This window comes from Lynx canadensis, chromosome D3 (genome assembly GCF_007474595.2).
Source record: "Lynx canadensis isolate LIC74 chromosome D3, mLynCan4.pri.v2, whole genome shotgun sequence".
Lineage (NCBI taxonomy): Eukaryota > Metazoa > Chordata > Mammalia > Carnivora > Felidae > Lynx > Lynx canadensis.
In genome coordinates this window covers 74,418,862-74,441,604 of record NC_044314.2, presented here as the reverse complement: position 1 = coordinate 74,441,604, position 22,743 = coordinate 74,418,862, and the positions used below count along the sequence as shown (strand labels likewise).

The 22,743-nt window shown below is 52.4% G+C and overlaps 1 protein-coding gene across 3 annotated transcripts in view; it reads right to left on the bottom strand.

Annotated features, from left to right (window-relative positions):
- The window catches only part of BCR (BCR activator of RhoGEF and GTPase), a 129,387-nt gene that overhangs the window by 7,254 nt on the left and 99,390 nt on the right, over positions 1 to 22,743 (bottom strand). For 2 of the 3 annotated variants that reach the window (XM_030335669.1, XM_030335668.1), the window contains 8 exons: positions 21,719 to 21,887; positions 21,038 to 21,157; positions 20,083 to 20,158; positions 18,556 to 18,660; positions 17,834 to 17,908; positions 14,385 to 14,482; positions 12,424 to 12,555; positions 566 to 625 (listed from right to left, as the gene is read on the bottom strand). In XM_030335669.1, coding sequence (XP_030191529.1) covers positions 566 to 625; positions 12,424 to 12,555; positions 14,385 to 14,482; positions 17,834 to 17,908; positions 18,556 to 18,660; positions 20,083 to 20,158; positions 21,038 to 21,157; positions 21,719 to 21,887 — 835 coding nt within the window. Of the gene's footprint in view, positions 1 to 565; positions 626 to 5,845; positions 6,111 to 12,423; positions 12,556 to 14,384; positions 14,483 to 17,833; positions 17,909 to 18,555; positions 18,661 to 20,082; positions 20,159 to 21,037; positions 21,158 to 21,718; positions 21,888 to 22,743 lie in introns of those variants that run through there. The other variant, XM_030335670.1, reaches the window with a different exon arrangement.

Genomic DNA, 22,743 nt, shown 5'->3' with positions numbered 1-22,743 from the left:
ACAGGGCAGCCCCCTGGCCCAACTCAGCAAGGGCCAGGAACAGTCAGGGTGATTTAAAGACTGGCTCTTGCAGGACACTCCTCCCCACCCTAATCCCCACTGCTTCTCTTTCTTTCTTAATAGTTAACAAGAGGAAAAGCATAGAAAGTAACATAACAAAAAGCCATGAATTATCTATCAAATGTAACATTTTGTCATATATGCCCAGACCTCTCCTGGTAGGTAATTGTTTTGTTTCTTTTTTCTTTCTTTTTTAAAGATTTAAATCCTTCTGGGGCACTGAAAACTAATCAGGGGTCTCCATTTCTACAGGCAGACCCCAGGGTCGAGGCCCTGCCTAACTTGGTGGTACCACTGGATCACTGTTTGGGGAGGGAGGCTCAGTGCCTGGCTGGTGACTACGACACCAGCCACCAAACGTTCATAGTGACTCTGCTTTGCAGCACCTCTGCCTCCTGCAGCCATGCCCCACCTCACACACTAGCTCAGGCTTAGCCTCCTTCGGACTGTTTTGGAAGGAATGGGGGCCACGCTAATCTTCTGGGAAAAGTAGGTGCCAACATACCCCGTTCATGGCGATGACAATCCGCTGCCAGTCTCTGTCCTGCAGGGCCTGGGGGTCCAGCTGAAAGCAAGCAGTCATGATTACTAGGTGCCCTGGGGGCTGTGCAGAGATCCTGCCAGGCAGCAAGCAGCCCAAGCCTGTGATGTCTCCACACTTAAGTCAGAATTGGAGCCGGACCTCTGCTGGCACCTGAGAGGGGTCCAGAAAGGGGACCTGCTAGAAAACCCCTGGAAACTGAGAGCTCTCCTATGCTTCATGTGTCCCAGACTCACCCCTGGTGTGAGTTGGTGACAGCTCTGGGCCCTGCTCCCCCTCACCAGCCATCACAGGTGCTACACACAGCTCAGTGGAGGCCGAGCTGTCGGCTTAAATATTTTGGGAAACCCCGTTTTAATACTAATTTTCAGAAGGTGTGCTAACCAAGAGTTTGAAACTGTTTTTTCCCTGAGTGTGCCTGGTGGTTTAATTGTAGGAGCCCATGCAGGAGGGGGTCTCCAGTCCAGGCCAGTCCTATGGCTCAGAGTCAGGCCCAGAAGGATCCAGAGCCCAGCTCCAAACCACACAGCTAGTGACAGGTCTGGAGGAAGGCCCTCTGCAGCCCTCTGACTTCTACCTCACAGAGTACTGTCTGAGTGCCGGCCCACGGGACCATGCTGCCCCATCTCACCTGACAGCTTGTGCTGCTGTAACATACCCAACTTTGTGCTCAGGCCAAGCTCTCCCCATCTATGAGGTCTCCATCCTCCCTGTTTTGGGGAGCACATATCCACACCAGTGAGCTAGACGAATGAGCACCTGGGAAGAGCTTGTTTGAAAAAACAGCTCCCTGAGTTCTACTCACAGGGTTGCACTCACAGCTCAGGGTGGGATCTGGGGTTCACTTAACTAGAAACCTCCCTAAGTGATTCTGGTATAAAGCCAAGGAGCCACTGTCTGACACCATGTAACCTGGCGTTCCTCATACGGGGCCTTGTGATGCATGGCTGAAACTAGGCAAACCACTTGATAGCAGGGTCCATGTCTCGTGATTTCTGCACACACAAACTTGTACACACACACACACACACACACACACACACGACGGTACTGAGCATAGTGCCAGGTCCAGTGGGTTGCTCAGGACAGGCATCCATGTTTATCCACTGCAAGGGACCCAAGAAGTGACAGCCACGTGGACCTTGTGCAGGTGAGAAAACAAGGTCCAGTGGCTGCTACCTCTCAGCTGTGTGCAACCAGAGCCTCTATCCCTCCACTGCTTGGCATGGAGGCTTGTCACAGGCATTCCTGGGGTGTGGGCTCCCCTTACCTCCCCTTCACCAACCTACTGGTTAACATCTCCAAAGATTTGAAATGTACAGACACAATGACAAAGAAAAACAGAGGGTGGCAGAGTGTTTCCCTCCTGGGGCTGTGTGGTTACAGGTTCTTGCTCCGTATCTGTCCCTGGAAGTTCTTGGGGGTGGGCATACTGTTGGGCCATGGGGACCCCCACCCTGAGGGGCAAGGCCTGTCAGCAGGGACCAGTCAGTCACAAACCACTCAGAAAAGGAAACCTCCCAACTGGTGCTCCCCCGCTAGAGTGAATGCCAGGCATCCAGCTCAGGGAACAGCCTCCTCCGGGGGGAGGCAGGAGGGGGATGACGCTAGGGCCCTAACTCGCTCTTAACCAGATAAGGTATGGTGGGAAAAGGTAAGGGAGGGGGCATACTGCCAGACTATCACACTCAACTCCTGTGCCCTGGCTTCTCAGGAAGGAAGGGGATAGACACCATACCTCCGGCTCCTAAGGAAAGGAGAGCTCAACACTGCCACCAGGAGTTTTCTTTAAAGGAGACACAGAAGCAGCTTCAGCAGGAAATCCCCTTCCCTTTCCCTCCCAGGAACAGTAATCACTGGACCCCTTTTCTCAATGTAGCCAAACAGGCAGAGGGACCCCTGGTCCTACACGGCCCACCCAGGAGACCATGGCACCCCCATCTGCCCACCTTGCCCTTGCAGATGAGGTTTCGGATGTGGGTCCACAGGGCCGTGCCCCGAGCACACAGGTGCTTTTCGGCAGAGGCCAGTCGGCTCCGGCTGGCCCGGCTAGGGTGGAAGTACCGTAGGAGGCCCTGCATGGCGGCGGGGGCAGATGGCGTCTCTCGCATCCCTGGCCCTGCTGTTCTGAGAGGCCGATGTGGCTAACAGGAGCACGTCCAGACAGAAGCGCAGATGGACAGTAGTGTGACAAACTCCCGGCCTCTACTGCCTTTTGACCATGCTTCTCAGGAAGCCCCACCCCTGCAGCCTGGCTCACCAAGGTCAAAGTTTCCGATCACCCCTGGATTCTCCTTTTTTGTGTGTGTTTGGAAAATACACCCCCGTCCCCCCACCAACAGCCTATTGGTTACGGGAACTCCAGCGTGTCAGTTTTCTTTAAAGCCCAGAAAAGCCAAACTTCCTTCTCAAGTGGCTGGTTTCCTGTGGGCGCATTTGGAGACATTGAGTAACACACGTCTGCCTGGCCAGTCTGTCTCATGGCTGTACATGTTCTAGAGACCCCCTCCCCAGAGCCAGTACCACCCCAGCTAGTGACACCAATAACAGCTTGCACAGTCTTGACTGGACTCGAGCAGAGAACATCCTGTGGCCCCCCTCCCAGAGGATGGCCAGCCCAGTGGAGGGGGGGGTTCAGTGCCATCGTCCATCACCAGCACCAATGTCCAGCCCCACTGCTACCTGGCCCCACAGGCTGTGGCATGAGCTGGCCTCCAGAGTGCAGATCTGGGCCATGGCGCTGCCAGGCGGCTCCTCACCCAGCCCCCAGGACTCGCGGCAGCTCCAGTGGGAAAGACCGACCCCATGCTGGCTCAGCTCCAAAGAACAGACTGTGCCGAGAAGAGCGGAAGGAGCATGAAGAATAACACGATGATGAAGCCCAAGGCTCAGTGCAGTCCAGTCCCAAACGACATTCAAGGCTGGCACGCGCTCTCATGTGGCTATTTAAAGGACCAGAGAAGTAAACAAGCTGGGGACTGGGATTTGGAAAAATAGATGACAGAGTGGAGAGAACCAGGAAATGGTGCTTCTGATGCCTGTGGGGGTCCCTCGGGGTCTCAAGGTCTCAGTGAGGAATGTGCCTGCTGCAGGGGGGCTGGAGGACTGGACAGGGACTGGGTGGGTGGGGGGGTGTCTGCTCACACCCAGTGTTCTCAGAAGGAAGGGATGGTTTCCTGCTTGTCTCCTCGGGGTTGGGTGAGGCAGGGGCCTCGAAGGAACAACAGTGGGCAGTGGGGCTGGTAGATGGTTGCCCCCGTGTGCCCAGGCGGCTTTGCTGAGGACCAGGCATTATTACCCTGAGCCTGAGAGGCAGGACTAAACAGTCCACAGGAGGCAATGCCCATTCCCTCCTCATTAGCCTCTGTGTAGACTGTAGTTCCCCCTGTGCCCACTGTCACCGCCCAGGATGGTCCAGCAGGGTTTCCCCAGGGCCCCTTACTGAGCTCCATGTCTGCACTGGAAGCTACTCCCTGGAATGGGACTTCTCAGAGCTGCCCGGAGAAATCTCTCCGGGAGGGAAATTTGGTCTCCCGGTTCTGCTTTTGTTGTCACAATCTGTTCTCCTGAGCTCTAGCAACCACATCTTTAATTCTTTGCTACCCTTCTCTGATCCCCACCAGGCTCCAGCATCACTTAAAAGGATAAAGGAACACTGCCCAGGACATCTATGATCTAAAAGACAGATGGTAACAAGTGTTGGTTAGGCTGTGGAGAAACAGGAGCCCTCAGACTCTGCCGTCAGGGATATAAAATACTGCAGCCACTCTGGAAAAGTAGGGCAGCTCCTCACAAAGCTAAACTTGGCTGCTCAACACAGCATTTCCACCCCCAGGTCTCCACACGGGAAGAATGAAAACATCCATTCACACAAAGACTTGTGTGCCCACGTTCACAGAAGCATTAACGGTAATAGCCCCGAGCTGGAAACAACCCAGTGTCCATCAACTGGTGAATGGATAAATAAAATGTGGTAAATGAATGCACAGAATGGAATATGATTCAGCCATAATGAGGAATGAAGGGCCGATACTTGCTATGATGTGCGGGATGCTCAAAAACTTGCTAAGGGGAAGAAGCCTGTTGAAAAGACTACATAAATATACAATAATTCCATTTACATGAAACATGCAGGAAGGGCAAATCTATACACAAAAAGCAGATCAGCCTGGGTCTGGGGGTAAGAATAGTGAGTGATTATAAATGGGAATGAGGAAATCATTTTGGGGGATGGAAATACAGTAAAACCTTGGATTGCAAATAGCTTGTTCTGCGGGTGTTCCACAAGCAAATATTTCTAATAAATTTTAACTTGATAAACAAGTGATGTCTTGCAACACGAGTAGTACGTGATGCCGAATGTCACATGATCACAACTGAGCTAGCAGTTATTGAAATTTGCTTTGATATACAAGTGATTTGGGTTACAAGCATGTTTCTGGAACGAATTATGCTTGCAAACCAAGGTTTTACTGTATTCTAAATCTGGATTGTTGGTGATTGTTCTACAACTCTGTAAATTTACCAAAAATGATTGAATCGTATACTTATAATGGATGCATTCTATGGTATGCCAGCTAAAGAAAAAAAGATAGGGACCCAAACTGGACCCTCAATTGAGCAAGGAGGGTCCAGGTCACATGGCCACACTTTCTCCACAGTGGTAGTGGTATGCTTCTTCAGGACAAATCTTGGGGAAATCTGTACAAGAAGGATTTGCTCACATGTTTTTACATGTTCGTAACTTCTACAGCCAAAAATCTTCCTCAGATGTTTGTTAAAAACAATCATCACCCATTTTATGTTACTGATGCAAAAAACCCTTTGGACCTGCTCCCTCCAAGATGGTTTAAGAGAGGACATTGGTTTCTCCTCTTGCTCACCCCCAACGCAGGCTGCACCTCATTCATTTCTGAGCACCGCACCCCCAGCCACCCAGGAAGGCATCCCTCCCCCCAATAATAGGAGGCCCTGGCACAGTGAATGGCTGTGTGGGTGGACAGTGCATGGCCCTGAGGTAATCCCCTGTAATGAAAGGCTGGACCTCTCGGTACCCTTGTAGTAGTACCTGCTGTACCCAACCACCGAACTGAAAACCACATCTCCCCCAAACCCCATCTCCTTCCCACCTGACCACAGCTCTTACTCTTATTTCGGTTGACGTCTGCCTCTCTTACCAGCCCCGATGACAGGGCTTTTGTCTATTTCATTCGCTGTGGTATCTCAGGGCCAAGACATGTGTTTTAAGACATACAGTATAAACATATTTAATATACATGCGTTGCAGTACATATTGGCACAGAGTGAGCATTTGGTCACTGAGGACTGCTGAGAGCCAGACGCTTGCCCTCTTACAGGTGAGGGTGCCGAGGCTCCAAAGGGTGGCTGTAAGAGGCTTCTGAAAGTGGCTTTTCCACCATGCTGCACCGAGCAGGGGCTGTCATTCTGCTGAGGGATTTCATGAAAGGGCAAGTGGCTGGGTCTGGGCTCCCATGTCCATTCCTGTACCCTGTGGACATATTAACTGTTTTGTTTTTTTTTTTAATTTTTATTAGTATTATTTTTTAATGTTTTTATTTATTTTTGAAAGAGAGACAGAGTGTGAGTGCGGGAAGGGCAGAGAGAGAGGGAGACACAGAATCCGAAGCAGGCTCCAGTCTCTGAGCTGTCAGCGCAGAGCCCAACCTGAGGATCGAACCCACAAACTGTGAGATCATGACCTGAGCTGAAGTCGGACGCTCAACTGACTGAGCCACCCAAGCACCCCATGACCTGCTAACTCTTTAAAAAATGGTGGTAAAATATATATAACATAAAATTAACCATTTTTAAGTGCACAGTTCAATGGCATTAAGTACATCCATAATGTTGTGCAATCACCACCACTACCTATCTCCAAAACGTTTTCATCATCCCAAACACCATGTCTGTGAAACAGTAGCTCCCCATTTCCACCCTCCTCTGGCCCCTGGTAACTTTTATTCCACTCTTAGTCTTGAGGAATTAGCCAGTCTTAGATACTTCATGTAAGTGTCATCATATATTACTTATCCCTTTGTGTCTGGCTTCTTTCACTCATGTCTTCAAGTTTCATTCATGTAGTGTGTATCAGAATGTCCTTCCTTTGTTCTGGCTGCATAATATTTCACACGGATATATCACACTTGGCTTATGAACTCACCAGCTGATGGGCACTTAGCTTCTTTCCAGTTTCGGGTTGGCATACTCAGTGGTGTGGCTGCACACGTGCGTGTCCAAGTGTTGGTGGCATCTCCACATTCATACAGCTGTTGCTGGGCACTTCAGTGGGCTCTTGGGGCACAAGTGCCACAGAACTGCTGGTCGAATGAGGATACTGCCCGTGAGTGGGCAGGCCTTACAGTGAGGTCTTGGTGAGGGCTGGAGTGTGGGTGCCAGGGCACCCCTGGAAAGGGGCACCGTTGGACCTGTTGGTCTGTATTCAACCAGGTTTCTACGTGTGAGGCAAACAACCCAGGCTGGCAGAGAAGTTTGGGAAACCACATACAGACAGCCCTAAGTACCAGTTTCGAATAAAGTAAGGGTCAGACCAGAGATCTGAGGCCCCAGTCTCAACCAAAACTCACAAAAAAATGTTTAAAAAAAAAAAATCAACTCTGACGTCCCCATTGGAATGTGAGTCGTGAGCCCAGCTAGACACACAAAATATCAGGAGAAATGGCAGATGACAATATTCTAGGATTTGATATAAAGTTAATCACTAAGAAGGAATAGGGTAGGGGGTTCAAACAACACAGAAAATTTGAAAATGGAGAAGAGAAGGGTGCCTGGGTGGCTCAGTCAGTTGAGCAGCTGACTTTGGCTCATCCCTCTGTTCTCCTCTCATGGAGACTGCATCATTTAAGAGGGGAAGCGAGGATCTGCCAAGTCATCTGAAGAGCAAGAGCTGGAACCTCAGACTCAGGCCAGTGGTTCCTGAACCCTCAGCTCACCACCATCATGTAAGGCAGTAAAACCAGACCGATCTAGGACCCCAGCTCTGGGAGATCAGGCCATAGCTCCCCAGATGACTCTGACACCATCTGCCCAGACAGGCATGTGAGCAGCTTTGCTGGAAACTTGATTTCTGTCCCTGGCCCCTTGGATGGACCTGCCTGGCCTCTGCCCTTCTGGCCAGCTGTGGGCTTCTCCTGGGCCCCCTCAGATACTCCCAGGGTGCTGCACCTTCTCCACCTCACAGGAAGGGCTTTCCACTAAACTTATGAGTCAAAGAGCATGTGGCAGGTGGGGGTGGAAGGCACCTGCAGGAGAAGGCCACGCTATTCCCACCTCCCCTACCCCAGCAACAGGATGGGCAGGGCTACATGTCTGTCCCACATGGCATACTCGGAAGGTGCTTGGTATTATTGGGAAAAGCCCCCACTCAGGAAGGCTGTCCCCACTTGAGTCACGAATGCCCTCCCCTAGGGGTGCCCCACACAGAAAACAGTGTCTGTGGGGGTTGGGGGAGGCAGAAAGAGGCCTGGCTAGGGTCACAGGGCGTCATCACCGTTCTTCCTCTGACTTCCTTCCTACTCGTATTGGGGATCCCGGGTTTGTAAACAAGCCCCCCCCCTCCCCACGGGAATGGGGGTCCTCAGGGGCCAGGCTGGCCACTGCCTACTCTTTGTGAGTCACAAACGGACCTTGGGTTATGCTGGGATTCCTTCCTGGCTAATGACTGCTCAGCGGCCAGGCTTCCCATTCACTCATCTCTTCCACCGAAGCAGACACAGATGAAGGAGTGGAGCCAGAGCCCGCCTTCTCCACTAACAGTGACGACAATGAGTAATAATAACAGTGGCAGCTGACACTGAAGGCCTCCACATCCGGCTTCGTGGCCCCGACTACAGTTTACATTGAGGAAACAAGTTTATACAGGCAGTGATGAATTGCCCCAGGTCACAGGAGGCACACTGGGGCTGAGGGAGTGGACAGAGTCTCCCCTTGACCAAACCAGTCGGGCTCTTCTGAGTTGTTTTCCAATAGACCTCATTCTTGGGAATTTCCCTAAGAGCCCAATTTTAGCAAAAACCGTGCCTGGATATCCTTAATAGCCGATTACCCTCAACGTCTAACCAGATTCCTCTTTTCTTCCCCCCCCCCCCCCCAGCCCCCAGTAACATCTGATTGCCCTGGCCTGCCCATTAGGTAGGTTTAGCCAGAATCTCCCTTACCCCTGATGTTTCCTTTTAGTAACTTCCAATCGATGACCGCCCCCCTACCCCCACCCCACACCCTGCTCCTTGTCTATAAATTCCCCCTTCCCTTGTTATAGTCAGAGTTGGGGGTCCATCTCTCTCCCCTGCTGCAAAACCCCCCTGCAGTGGTCCCTATACCTGTATCCCGCTGAACACCGTTCACCTTTCTGTTCTAATGAGGTTGTAATTTTTTTTCTTTTTAAATACAGTCCATGTCCTCTACTCCTGTCCCATCTTGTCCTACTGAAGGAAAAGCAAGGGAGATTATTTGCTGAGGAGCACCTCTCAAAGCACCTGTGAGGGGAAACGCAGACTGGGGCCAGATGGCAGAAAGGGGCAGAGAACAGCCAGAGTTTGGAGAGATGCCCCAAGCCAGCCCCCATAACACCACTTGCTGTCTTCTTCCCTGGGACAGGACAGGGTGCTCATCTGACACGTCCGTGTGTCCGAGAGTGTTTGAGAGCACAGGTTATGTGCACGGAGGAATATTTTGCTTATATCCGGCAGTAATGTGGCAAAGGGTTTCCAAAGAGGTCTCAATACAATAAGAGGACAAGTATCTGTTCTTTTCTCTCTTCCACTGAGACTCCCCAGTTACCCACCAGTGCTCAGAGGCCCTGGTTCAAATCTCACTGCCTCCTGGATTACTGGAAGGAGTCACCTATTGGAGAATTTGGATGATTTCAGTCAAAGGTTGGTGGAATCTGAGCCTCCTTTAGCCTTGTGTAATGGGCTGAAAAAAGGGGCCAGACACCCAGCCTGTCTGCATCCTCAGATCGCCATTGGGCTCTGCAAGATGGGGGTCAGGGCTGGGTGTGGAGAAGGGATGCCCAGGCTGGAACAGATGCAAGCATGGAGAGGGAGAAGGGAGGGGTAGAAAGAGGAACACATTAGTTGTGAAGCAGCAGAGCAGAGCCCAAGCTGTGACTGTTGCCCAGTAATGCCAAAACATGTCAGTTTTCAAAGATGTCCAGCACCAGCATGCTCACAGAATAGCAAAATCTGGAAAACTTAGTGTCCATTAAGAGCAGAATGGCTCAACGATGTGGTTGATTCAATCCATGGGATTCTCCGTAAAGCCAAGAAGGTGAACGCAATCTATGTGGAAATACAGAGTTAGATCTCAAGGACACTGGGGGGTCAATGTCTCAAGGACACTGGGGGGCTGCAGAGTGGTGAGTGTCTGCATTGGGCATACAAGCCATTCCCAAGCATCACCCCAACTTTGCAGTGGGTGTACGTATCGGTCAAGGTGCGACGCATGCTGAGCTCATGGGGGTGACCCTGGTTGGGGAAGGTACCTGGCTCGTCAAAGATCCTTGGATAGGACCCTAAGAGTGGAACAACTGAAGAGCACTGGCTTGCATTTCTGCTTCTTCCACCCAGAAGCCTTTTGCCACCAAGACCCTACAACTGGCTCAATGGTGTGCCAGGCACATGGGGAGCAAGGAGGAACCATCTCCTTCTCCCTTAGCATCTAAGTCACAGGTAGGACTCAGGTCCAAGACACCCACTGAGTGCCCCTGGACTAGAAGCTGGCCTACACAGACTCTGCCCATTGAAAGAGGATTTCAACTACCTCCATTACGATCTCAGTCCGTACTTCCTCACTGATGAAGTTCTTTCCAGCTCATCTCTTAACTACGGCAAAAGAATTAGTGAGCAAAGCATCCCCTGAGAACTGAAGCTACCCCTCAAGTAATAAGGACTATCCTGATGTCAGCAAGACATGACATGACTGACCCCAAGACAATGCTTCACCTGACCATCACTGCCCACCTGCATACGCCCACCGACCTTTGTCCCACACTTATCTCATATGAACCTGGAAGCATTTTTGGCACGTTGGAGACAGTCTTTGGGATTCTAGTCCCGTCTTCCCAGTGTTGGCCTCTCTGAAATAAATTCCCTATTTCACCACCACTCCTCTCTGTGCCTTTGGATTTTATCAGCAGTGAGTGGCAAACCTGGTCTGTTTGGGACCCCCTGTACCCCAGTTACATCTTCTGAGAGGGGCCAAGAATCCTGCTTTCCCAATGCTGGGCAAGGCTGCCCCACTGATCCCCCCAACATGCACCCCACACTTCAGTGGGCTCACTGGAGTATTGCCCCAGGCTGGTCTTACTGCCCACCTTAGGAGAGTCCAGCCCCAGGTCCTGTCTGTAGGGTCAGCTGAGGCCTTGGACCTGCTCTCCTAGGAAGGTATGGGATGTGGCGCGGGGGTGGGGAGGTGCTTCATTAGTTTCCTTTCTCTGTGTCTTTGTGTGGGGGTAGTGTCTGCCCCCTGGCTGGGTGATGTCTGCTGGCAGGTAGGTGGTGGTGGGGGGGGGGGGGGGGGGGGCAGGTATAAGATGGTCAGAGGAGCATTTTTACTTTTAGACCTGGTCTCAAGGTATGGGGTGGGAGTGGGTCCCTGGAGACCCTGAGCCACTGAGTTCCCTAATAAGCTTCTAGGGTGGGGAAACAAGCAGTGTGAAAACTGTCCTGAGGACCTGGTAAAACAGAGGGGATCCAGAGCCACTGCTCAGGGAGGACTTGCTGGTCTGAATGAATGCATGTGGGCCCTCCCCAATTACTCAGGGGAGACTCATCCTTCTCCTTCATTCCTACCGCTTAGTATTTCAGCACAAAAAGAATTTTACTTCTTGGCCTCAGGGAAGGGAGGTGGGGCTTCATGGAGAGCCCCTTTCTCCCACAGACACCTGGAACGCCCAGCCAGCCCACTCCTGCTGGAGGCTTTGTCAAAGGATCTGAGGGTCTGAAAGGAGTGGAACAGTCAGTGCCCACCTCCAGGGCAGGGCAGGGAGGAAACTGCTCAGCTGGGTCTGGTAAGATGCCCTGTAAGGAATGTGGATATCAGGGTTTCCCCCGATGGGGCACAGAACTGCACAGGTGAGGCCGTGAGAAACACAAGGCAGGCGGTGCAGCTCCTGTCTGCCAAGAAGCACAAGGGCTGATGGTGGGCTTCCAGTGGCTAGGCAAGCTTCTGAAGGACCGAGGGCCTGCATGGTTTTCACTGAGGACCTGGGGTTCCCTTGCTCGTCCTGTATGGACACTTACTCTTAGCCCATCAGGGGGCTTCTATGCCAACTCTGGTGGGGGGGGGTGTGTGCTGTGTCCGCCCTGCTTAGGGATGCAGTTGCACCCCCTGGAAGCCGGGTCTAGAAGCCATAGAGAAGATGTCAGGCGGGTAGACTCCAGGATTTTTGTGCTTTTTCCAATTTGAGATGGTCTCTGAACTGCTAACTGCAGCCCACAGCACTGCCTCACCATTTTGCCTTTGGACTTTGCTAACTAAGGCTATGGAGGAACTGAGGCCCCCGCTGCCAAACAAGTCAAACTGAACTTCCTGTGGGGGCAAGATGGGGCATAACAGGCACTCAAACAGAGAGAGGAGCAGGAATTCCCCAACCACTCCCAACCTGTGGAGCCAGGCAACCTCAGTGTCCCAGAAGGTCAAATGGGGAAAGAAACTGGAGCATTTGGAGGAGGGTGTGGGCGGGTTCAGAGGCAGGTGTACGAAGCTGTGTCGGAGGTGGGGGGGGGGGCACTCGGTGGTGGCAGAGGGACTCTGCAGGGGGCAGAGGAGGGCGGCAGCCTCACCTGGACTTGGCCCTTCCCCATGATCCTGTCTGTGCTCTCGCCGTCCTCCTTGGTGATCTTTGTTTTGTTGTAACACTTTTCATAGCAGAGAATCCTCAAGGTCTGGGAGCCTTCCAGCTCGATCTCAAACTCCTGTAGCCCCAAGAAAGGAAAGTCCCTTGTTAACAGGTCCAATGACTTCCTTGCTGCCCCAAAAGGACCCATGACTTGAGACCCTGCTTACTTTAGTCCTGTGACAAAGACCCTCAGAAGCTACTTCCCTGTGAGCATCCCATTGTGGCTCAATCTGGATGCTTCTGGAAGCTCAGAATGCCTCTCACACTGAATCCAAACTCCCTAAGCTAGTATGTCAAAAGGCAGTCCCCATTCCCCCTGCATCAGAAGCTCATGGGTGCTGGTTATAAATGCAGATATTCTATGGACTTTGGGTGATAATGATGTCAGTGTAGGTTCACTGATTAGTTGGGGAGGCTGTGCATGTTTGGGGACACTGGGCATATGGGAAATCTCTGTCCTTTCTGCTCTGGACCTAAAGCTGTGGACCTAAAGCTGCTCTATAAATTAAGTTTATTTGAAAGCGGGGAAGGAAATCGACCCATGGAGGTGATATAGGAGAGGAAAGAACCGTTCTTATAGGTTTTCGAGTTGTCTGCTGTGGGATGTGTGGTGTTGACTTTCTCCTCCATCACCACATGATGTCTTCAGTAAATTCTACATTTCACACCAGTGTTTTTGCAGGCACAGGTTCACGGTGGGGAAATGGAAGAGGGTGGGGGAAAAGAAAGGAGATATTTCTGAGCCTGCATGGGGTGGGGAGGGTGTGTGTGTGCCAGGAATGTGTAACAGCCCTGATGATCCATACGCACACCCAGGGTGGCCACCAGGTGATGCTGGTCTGGAATCCTCCATGCCTGGGTTCCTTGAGCCTCTACTGCTGGTGCCTCCAGAACCCCTCCCTCATTGCCCCTGTCAGGTCATGCTCATTTACTCTCTGCAAAGCCTTTGATGGATCCGTCTGGCTATGATGCTCCCTTGTCATGGCAGCCATCACCCTTTCTGCATAGATGTCCAGAGCTATAATGACTGGGCAATCCTATGGGCTCCCTGTGCCCCAGTCCTACTAAGGTAGCAAATCTGATGATGAGAGTCATGGATGCCAAGAAAGGAGAGCTGGGTGCTGGCCCCATGGCTCTACCAGCCACATGACCCAAAGTGGACCAGACAGCCATTTGGTCTTAGCTTCTTCTTCTCCAAGGGAGCAGGTGGTTTGCTTTCCACCCACAGCCTCAAGCATGAGGCTTTCCTGGGCCACAGCTACTCCAGAAACTGGGAAATGGCATTCTCACAGATCTGGGGACTTCATCAATATTGGCTACTCTATAATCATTCCCACACTCCCAAAGGCTCAAGGTGAGATGGTGAGCAAGTTACACAACAGCTCTCCAAGGTGAAGGAGAACAGAGCAGCAAACTATACAAATCCAACACTCGGGACAGGCAAGTAGGGTCCCTACCCCAGCCCTCCCCCGGCAGAGCCCCAGGCTTCCAGAAACCAAGAGGGCTACAGGGCTCATTCCAACTTCCGAGGAAAAACAGTACGGAAATCTACCAAGTAAACTAAGCAATAACAAAGGCAGCACAAAAAACCCTTTTAAGTTTCTTTTCCAAAACCTTCTCCAGAAAAATAGGCTGTTTCTTTGTGATGGGGAGTGAAGGGGGTTGGATTCTCAGGAACACAGAGATAAAATCTCTTGGACTGGTCGCCCCCCCCTCCTCCCAGGAGATTCCTGGAATGCTGGTGGAATGTGGGCAGCGGAGGCGGAGGCGCCTGCCTGCGAGGAAAGACATTAGGGAGCCCAGGGCGGGTGGGGTGGGAGCGGTGTTCAGACTCTCCCCATGGAAAAGATCCTGGCCTGCCAGCCAGGGCCAACATACAAGACTTGCCTGGAAGTAGTGCCTCACCTCATTCCAGTTGGGCTCAGCTGTGTCTCTGTAAACGCGAGTCTTGGCTTTATTCACAAAATAACCGAAGGAATCAACCTCCAGGGTACAGTACAGATCTGTGGGAGGGCAACAAAGGGAAGGTGATCGTACTTTTCCATATTACCCGAGTTTTCTATCAGAAGCAGGGGCTATTTTTGTAGGGGGCCAAGGGCAGGCTGCCCCAAGATGGGCGGGCCACTGGGACAAGAAGATCATTCTGAGCTGAGAGCAATCAAGACCATCTGGGCTCAAGAGAAATTTTGCCCTTCCTGTAACTACACAGAAGAATCTAAACTGGGGGGTCTTTCCCAGAATAAGGGTTATTAGCAGAGATAAATCTAATCTGAGTGACCTACTGGTGAGGCAGGGCAAACATCTAGTTGCTAAATATCTGCTCTTCCTGTCGTCCTGTAAAGTGCATTCCTTTCCTCTGAAGCCCCAGACCTCTGCCCCCTTCTCCTAGGTTCAGGATGACATATATGCCTCATTTTGCCTGTCTTTGTAACTTCCATGTCTGTGTGGATTCCCAGCATGTGTGCTATTAAATTTAATTTTTTCCTGTTAGTTGGCCTTGAAGGGGACAGGAGTTCTTGCTCCTTGACATTTTCAAAATCAGAAAAAAAAAAAAGTCTTAGGTTTCTTTTCAAAATAAAACAACACTGAAACCAATAACCAATATTGCACTGCACATTAACTAACTAGAATTTTAATAAAAATTTGGAAAAAATAAAGCAAAACACCAGTGGCCAGCATGGGCCCCAGCATGTCACGTGCAGATTCCGCCCCGTGGTACAGCTGAACCAGCACCTGTCAGAACGTGTGCTCACCTGGTCATTTGACAAATCCTGGCTAAAGCCTCTATGTGAGAACCCTATGGGTGATGACCTGGGCAGAGATGAACGTACCATCACCATCAGGGGGATGATACACAGAGAAGGGTGGGGCTAGGGGAAGTGCCGACCACCTGCGCAGACCCTGCTGTGAGTTTACTAGGTCAACTGGGGCAAAGGGTGCTGCAGGCCAGGATGGGGCACCAAAAACAGCTCACTGCTGGGAGAATTGTGGGGTGCAGGGAGAGCGGAGGTAGGGACCAGGGAGAAGGCCACTCCCAGGACTGGATGAAGGGTGGGGCAGGTGGCCAGAGGTAATGAGGAAACTCCACGGACAGAGAATGTCATCTTACTGATATGGCCAGGGAACCAGATGGTGGTTTCTGGCCTAGCCACAGGGCAGAGAGGGTGGCACCTCTCACTGGGGCAGGGCATAAAATAAGAGAAACAAGTTTGGGAGCCCAAGTGATAGGTTCAGTTTGGGGATGTGGAGCGTAGAGTGTGGGACACTGGGGACTCAGACAGAAAGTAATAAAGGGAGGTCAGGAGAGAAGAATGGGGACGGAGAGGCAGTTCCAGACATCAACTGCGCTGTTGATGGAAGGGTCCCTGGGCCTAGGAAGAGGGAGTGTATGCAGTGAGGGAGGAAGGCCTAGATGGAACCCTTGAAAACACCAGCATTTGTGTGAGAGGGGTGTGGAGCAGGTGCTCCCAGGGGACAATTACACCTATGTGACAACCTAATGGAGGTAAAATCTGCACACTGTACAATCCATCTGCTGTAAGTTTGAGGATTTTTAGTAAATCAGCATTGCCATTGTTGCAGAACACTGCCCCCCCCCCCCCCCCCCCCCCGCAAAAGGCCCTTTGGATCAACTGCAGGCAAACCTCCTCACATCCCCAGTTCCAGGAAACCCCTGCTAGGCTTTGTCTCCAAATTTTGCCTTAGAAATTTCATACATGTGGAATGATACAACATGTAATCTTTTGCACCTGGTGTCTTTTTTTGGGAATAATTCTTTTGAGGTTCATCCCTATCGTTGCCTGTATCAGTACTCCATTCCTTTTTATTGCAGAATGGCGCTCTGTCGCATGGATGAACGTGTTATGTTTATCAGGCACATCCAAGTCTTTATACAGACATGTTCTTATCTCTCTGGAATAAATACTTAAAAGCAGGGCTGCTGGGTCACGTGGTACGGGTGTGTTTAACTTTTTAAGAAAGTGTGAGACTGTCTTCCAGGGTGGCCAAACCATTTCACATCCTCACCAGCGGAGTGTCTGAGGGTTCCCATTTCTCCATATCCCCACCAACAGTCGTCACTGTGTACCTTTCTGGTCATCACCATCCTGGTGGGCATGAAGTGGAACCTCAATGTGGTTTTATTTATTTTTTTTTTAATGTTGATTTTTTAGAAGGTGCAAGTGGGATAGGGGTGGAAACAGAGGATCTGAAGTGGGCTCTGTGCTGACAGCAGTGAGACTGATGTGGGGCTGGAACTCACAAACTGTGAGATCATGACCAGAGCCGAAGCTGAACGCTGAACCGACTGAGCCACCCAGGTGCCCCCTCACTGTGGTTTTAGTTTACATTTCCCTATGACCGTGAGCATCTTCCCATGCGCTTCTTAGCTACTTGTATTTCTTTGGTGAAGTGTCTATTCAAATCTTTTGCTCATTTTATTTTATTTTTAATTTTTTTAATGTTTATTTATTTTTGAGACAATGCGAGAGACAGAGTGCAAGCAGTGGAGGGGCAGACAGAGACAGACACAGAATCTGAAGCGGGCCCTAGGCTCTGAGCTGTCAGCCCAGAGCCTGGCGGGTCTCGAACTCACAAACTGTGAGATCATGACCTGAGCCGATGTCGGACGCTTAATCAACTGAGCCACTCAGGCACCCCTATCTTTTGCTCATTTTAAAAAACTGGCTTGTCTCCTTAGCACTGAGGTCTAAGAGTTCTCTAATATGCTCTGAATACAAGTCCCATATCATGTATATATGGTTTGTAAATATTGTCTTCTATGCTGTGGCTTGTCAGGGATTTCTTGTTTAGTTTTGCAGCATCAGTGGGACAGGTCAATAGCACAGTGCCTGTCCTCTGTCCTCCTAAGAGGGACGATGAGGACTTGTTTGGAGTGCCATGCTGAGAGACACAGTATGTGCCACCCTGGACTGAAATGCAACCAGCCCTCACTGATCTGACAGCTTGAGTAGCTGAGAGGCGTTCCCCGCCTGGGAGGGGAAGGATGAAAAGGGTAACCAGTTAGCTTTCAGCAGCCAAATCTACTCTACTGGCTGGGTCAAAGTGCTCCCTGCAGCCCTCCTTGCCTGGAACTCAGGCTGTATTTCCTGGCTACAGAGAACTCCAGTGCCTGCAATTACAAGACCTGCCTGCAGGGGGCAACTCACCAGCTCACACATCCCATCCACAGACCAAAGAAGGCAACGGTCCACTCTGGGTATCAACCAGCACAGGACCTCACCCGGTTAAGGGCCAAAGGCACCTGATGATATTCTGAGCCACGACCCTGGTTCCAGGGTCCACAGCCTCCAGCTTGGTGCCCTGTCACCTTCTTCCTCAAAGTAACCACTTACTTGAACTCTGCTTAAAGCCGCTGGCGGAGTGGACGATGACATTGAGAAATCCATAGAGCCCCGGAGATTCATCATCTGCGCAAGAGACCAAAGAGGTGAGCATCGTTCTCCTGAGGGAGGCAAATGACAGGCTGTGCTTCAAAATCAACCCTCAATGGGAGGGTTTGCCATTTGCTCAGCATGGGGCCAGGTGATGTCATGAGCCAGAAACATAACCATTGTAGCCTCTGTCTCAGGGGTCTTAGGATCTGAGTTGGGTTTACAACACAGGCAGACCAGGGACTGGGTTGAAACACAGTAAGGTTCTCAGGACAGGAGAGGGGAGGGGTAGGGTGTGTCATGTGACATGCATGTTGTCATGTGAGGAGTGGCATGTGACATGTGTGCATGTGCACAAGCACATACCTATGAGCGGGAATGAGTGTACCTAAGTGTGTGTGCAAGTGAATGCAAAACACAGCATGACCAAAGGTGTGGGTGGGAAGTGCCTGGCTGGGAGGACAGGGGTGCAGGACCAAACCCAAAGCACAGAGGATCCGAGATGTGTCATGTGACCAGGCACAAAGTCATGGGGACAGACCACCCCTGACCCATCCCATCTACCCCTGGGAGGGGCCAACAGGCCCTATGCAGCACACACATTCTGTCAGGATGAAAACCCATGGTCTCACAGACAGTGCTGGCAGCAGAAAGGGACAGCAGCCCTTGTGAGGACAGCCCACCTTCTTTGTTGATGGTCAGTGGAATGCTGTGGACGGTCTGAAGTTTGACACACGAATTGGTCAACATCTGCAGCTCCACGGATGTTAGGGAGAAGCTTTTGAAACCTGAAGAAAGTGGAACCCAGGTGCATCAGCCAGCCAGTCTGCATGGCTCCTCAGACTCCAGGGACACCCAGAGGGCCTTCTCCAATGTCCCTGCACTGGACCTGTACCACACCCTGGTGAGGAGCTGTGATGGCCAGGAGGGGGCGATCTGCTCCCACGAGAGGAGCTGGTAAGTGGCCAAGCAAGGTGTGGCTTTGGCCCAGGCTGGGTTTGGCTGGTGGGGACAGGATTAGCATAATGCTTGCAAACCCATGAGCTGGCCAGACAACTGTGAGAGGTGACCTGCAGAACCTTCCCGTGGGGTATCCCCCCACAGACACCCAGTACAGCCCTGCCCTGCACTCTGCTAATGAGGGCTCCCCATCCCCACCCGGTGAGGAAAAGGGGTTTATTTCTGTTACGGTGCTGAGCAGAGAATAGACGCTGACATGCTACAAATGGTTGGGGTCCCCTGGTTACAAAAGGAAACCCGGGACATGAGCATGGATGGGCAGGGCAGCAGGCACCGGCCATCAGAGCTGCCAGGAGTGCCTCGTCCTCCAGGACACAGGGGCACTGTGGGGGGTGGCGGTGGGGGGAACTGGCTCAGCACATGCACGGATGATAAGCTTGGAGGGTAGGGAGCTCAGGACAGGGCAGAGGCATGTGGGGCTCCCAGTCCACCTGGGACACGGTGCTCAGCCTGGCTCTCTCTGCAGACACTCTCAGAACAGTGGGCACACAGAGTGCACATGGGAACCTCTTAACAAGACAGCTCAGGAATCCCAAACTATACAGCTGGGGGGCAGAGGAAGGAAACAGGACCTGTGGCAGAGTCTCTCTTCCCACCCCTGAAGACGGCCAGACAGAACCAGGGGCAGCTCTGAGCTTGGGAGAAGCAGGAAAGAACAGCTAAGAGAGGGAAGCGCCCAGGGAATGGACTGCCCCAGACAGGAGCAAGCACCCTATCCTAAGAGTGGTCAAGTGCTGGCCCCTCAGATAGCGGAGAGGGGCCAGCACAGTGTGGCTGTTCAGGCTGGTCCAGCCAAGAGCTCCTTTGGCAATAGCACCTGCTGAGGGGACAGGCAAGAGTGCAGGGAGAGCCACAGGGAGCAGGCAGGTTCAGGAGGCAGGCAGGGCATTGGGGGAAGGCATGGGTGGGGGGGGTGGTGGGAAAGAAGGGTTCATAGGGGAGGTCAGAAAGTGGGAGGGGGTGATGCACAGGGGATGTGGGGGAGGCCTTGGAAAGGGGGTACAGGGGGTAGGGCCCTGGCAGGAGCTCCTGACCAATTTATTTTCTGAATCAGAGCTCCCTGTAGCTTCTCACTTGGATAAGAATGCCACTGCCCAGCTCCTTAGGAAGAAAGAAAAGGCTTGAAATCACAGGAGGAGATGAGCATCCAGGACTGAGGTTCTAAGCCTCTACATACGGATGCCACTTACACTTCTTCTGCTGCTCCCGGATGTTCTCTCTCCACTCAGCACGCTCATAGTCAGATGAGATGAGGAATGTGTAACTCTAGGGGGTGAGAAGGAGAATACACCTCGGTTACCTCCACTGCAGCTCAGGCACCCACATAGAGCCCTGCAGTGCACCCCTCCAAGGCACACCTTGGGGCCAGAGACTGGCTGGAGCCTGGTGGCTGAGTGTGCTCACGGCTTGGCTCATGCTTCTGGCACTCTCCACCCTTCCTGCCAGCTGGGCTTCAGGCCATAGCTCCTGTGCCCTGGGCAGCTCTGCCTCTGGTACCAGCCCCCCTGCCTGGACTGCCTGGGCCAGGGCATGACATGTTGTAGCTTAGGGGCCACAGAGAAGGTTAGCAGGTGGGATCTGCAGAGGCCGATGCCACTTTGACTGACCACCTGTGTCTAACACACAAGACCTGAGCTGCGACCCAGAGACAAGGCTCCTGCAGAGCCCACCAGCTGCCTCTGCTAGCTGCACGCTGACAGCTATGTGTGATGCCCACAGCCCCAGAGGGAGAGGCCCGGGCTCCAGATGGCACCAGGAGCCAGACTCAGGAGAGAAGGTACCTCGCAGGTTCACAAGGTCCCTGGACAGAATCCCTGTACGAAGAGCCCGGTCTGCACAGATCTGTGAACCCCCTGCCCTATTTGAACTTCTTGGAGACGCTGTTACCTCCCAGCTGTGGGGGTTGAGCCAGCTGTCAGTCAATCTGGGGGGCTCCGGCCTAAAGCACCAGTCAGAGGGACACATGGGCCTGGGTGTGCTATACTGAACAAGTGTCTCTTGGCATGGGAACATTCTCCAGAAGAAGAGGGCTGCTGCTGTAGAGGCCACACAGGAGCCAGAGACCACAGCTGCCACACAGCTGGGTGGTGAGTCTCGGCCACAGCACAGTGAGATTCTAGATAGACGGGAGCCAGGGGCACTCACCTTGCCATTGCGGTTGTGCACCCTGAAGGCCATGCTGGGGGACATAAGCAGGAGCAGTGACTCTTGCTCTGAAAGCTTCTTCTTCAGCCTCTCGATGGCCTTGCTGCCCTTGTTTGCTCTCTGTGGGGAGAGGCCACATGATCACATTTCCATTCTGGGGGCCCCTTGTTACCCGTTCCTGCCTGGCCCAGTCCTACTGCCCCCGGTGCCTCCCTCAACCTGCTCGGTTTGTGGTGTAGTAGGCCAGCAGGTGGGTGAGGGTTGAGGAGACCCCTGTCCTGCTGAGCCCACCTCAGCCAGGCATCCCCGAGCTGAAGCCCAACCTTCTGGGGACCCACTTTGTCTGTGGCCACTGCATGGTACCTGCTCTGGCCGGGCCTAATCCTACACTTGAATGCCCCATCTTCACTGCTCCTCAAGTCTTGTAAACCTCTCCAGAAACAACTGGGGGCCGGCCTAGGGTGGGCTGGAGGGGCTGTTCCCCCACCTGGAATGCTGTCCCCATTAGGGCAGCTGAGCACCCCTCCCACCCCCCATGCAGGATGGCTCCAAGCTTGACGGTGGGCTCACAGGGGTCCCAGCAGGCCCCAGGCTCCAGGAGTGGGTCAGATACTTGTGTGCAAGGGGCTGCTGCCACTCAAGCTGCAGAGCCCAGCCTTGCTCCTTTCCAGCTGGTCTCACCTTCTCTCTCTGGATATCATTCTTGATCTGGGATATCTTGATCTTCATGGCATCCAACTCCTCGTCCAGCACCAGGGGGATGTTGGGAGCCGCCTCCGACTCATCCACTGTCTGGAAGCTGAGATCCGTGAGCGGGATGTACCATTTGCAGTCATACTGCTGGGTTTTGCTGAGTGAGGAAACCACACATTAACACTCTGCTTTCCTTCGCTAACGTCATTGTTTTCAACAGCTGGGAAACCCCAAGTTTGGGGCTTGCGCAGTTTACCTGAACTTAAAACCTAGCTTGTGGTCCATGTAGCAGGCTGGCATAAGGCCATCGGCAGACACTGGTGACCCTGGGAATGGGCACTCTGCACATGTGACTTAGGCCAGGTCCACCTTATCCTGGGCTGATGGTGGCAGCTCCCTGGCTCCCTGACGTGGGAGCATATCGGGGAATCCACTGGCAGGACAGGACTGCAGACACCCACAGAGCTGTAGAGTTTGAGGGGCTACAGATCTACCAGGGGTAATCCTCTGCCTTGACAGAAGGGGAAACTGAGGCTCTCTTCTGAGGTGACTGATTTAAATCTGCTCAGAACCGGGGAAAGAGACTAGCTCTGGTCTTTCCCAACATAACCTTCTTTCCTCCATTCCAGCTGGTGCAACCTGGGTGATCTGAGTCCCAGGAAGAGGTGTGTGTGTGTGGTGGGGGAGCACCTGCAGCCTAGGCTGAGAACAATTTAGAAGCTCTCACAGGTATGGGGAGACAAAATACAGTGATGGTCTAGTGATACCGGCCCCACTCTGACAGCCTGTACTAGACACTGCAGCTCCCTGTCCTGCCACTTACTCTTCCTGGGTCATGACATGACAGTTGCCCAACAGTACCTTGTCAGGTAGGTCCCCCTTTTTTTCTTTTAATGTTTACTTATTTTTGAGAGAGAGCTAGAGACAGAGCACAAGTGGGGGAGAGGCAGAGACGGAGACACAGAATCTGAAGCAGGCTCCAGGCTCTGAGCTGTCAGCACAGAGCCCGACGT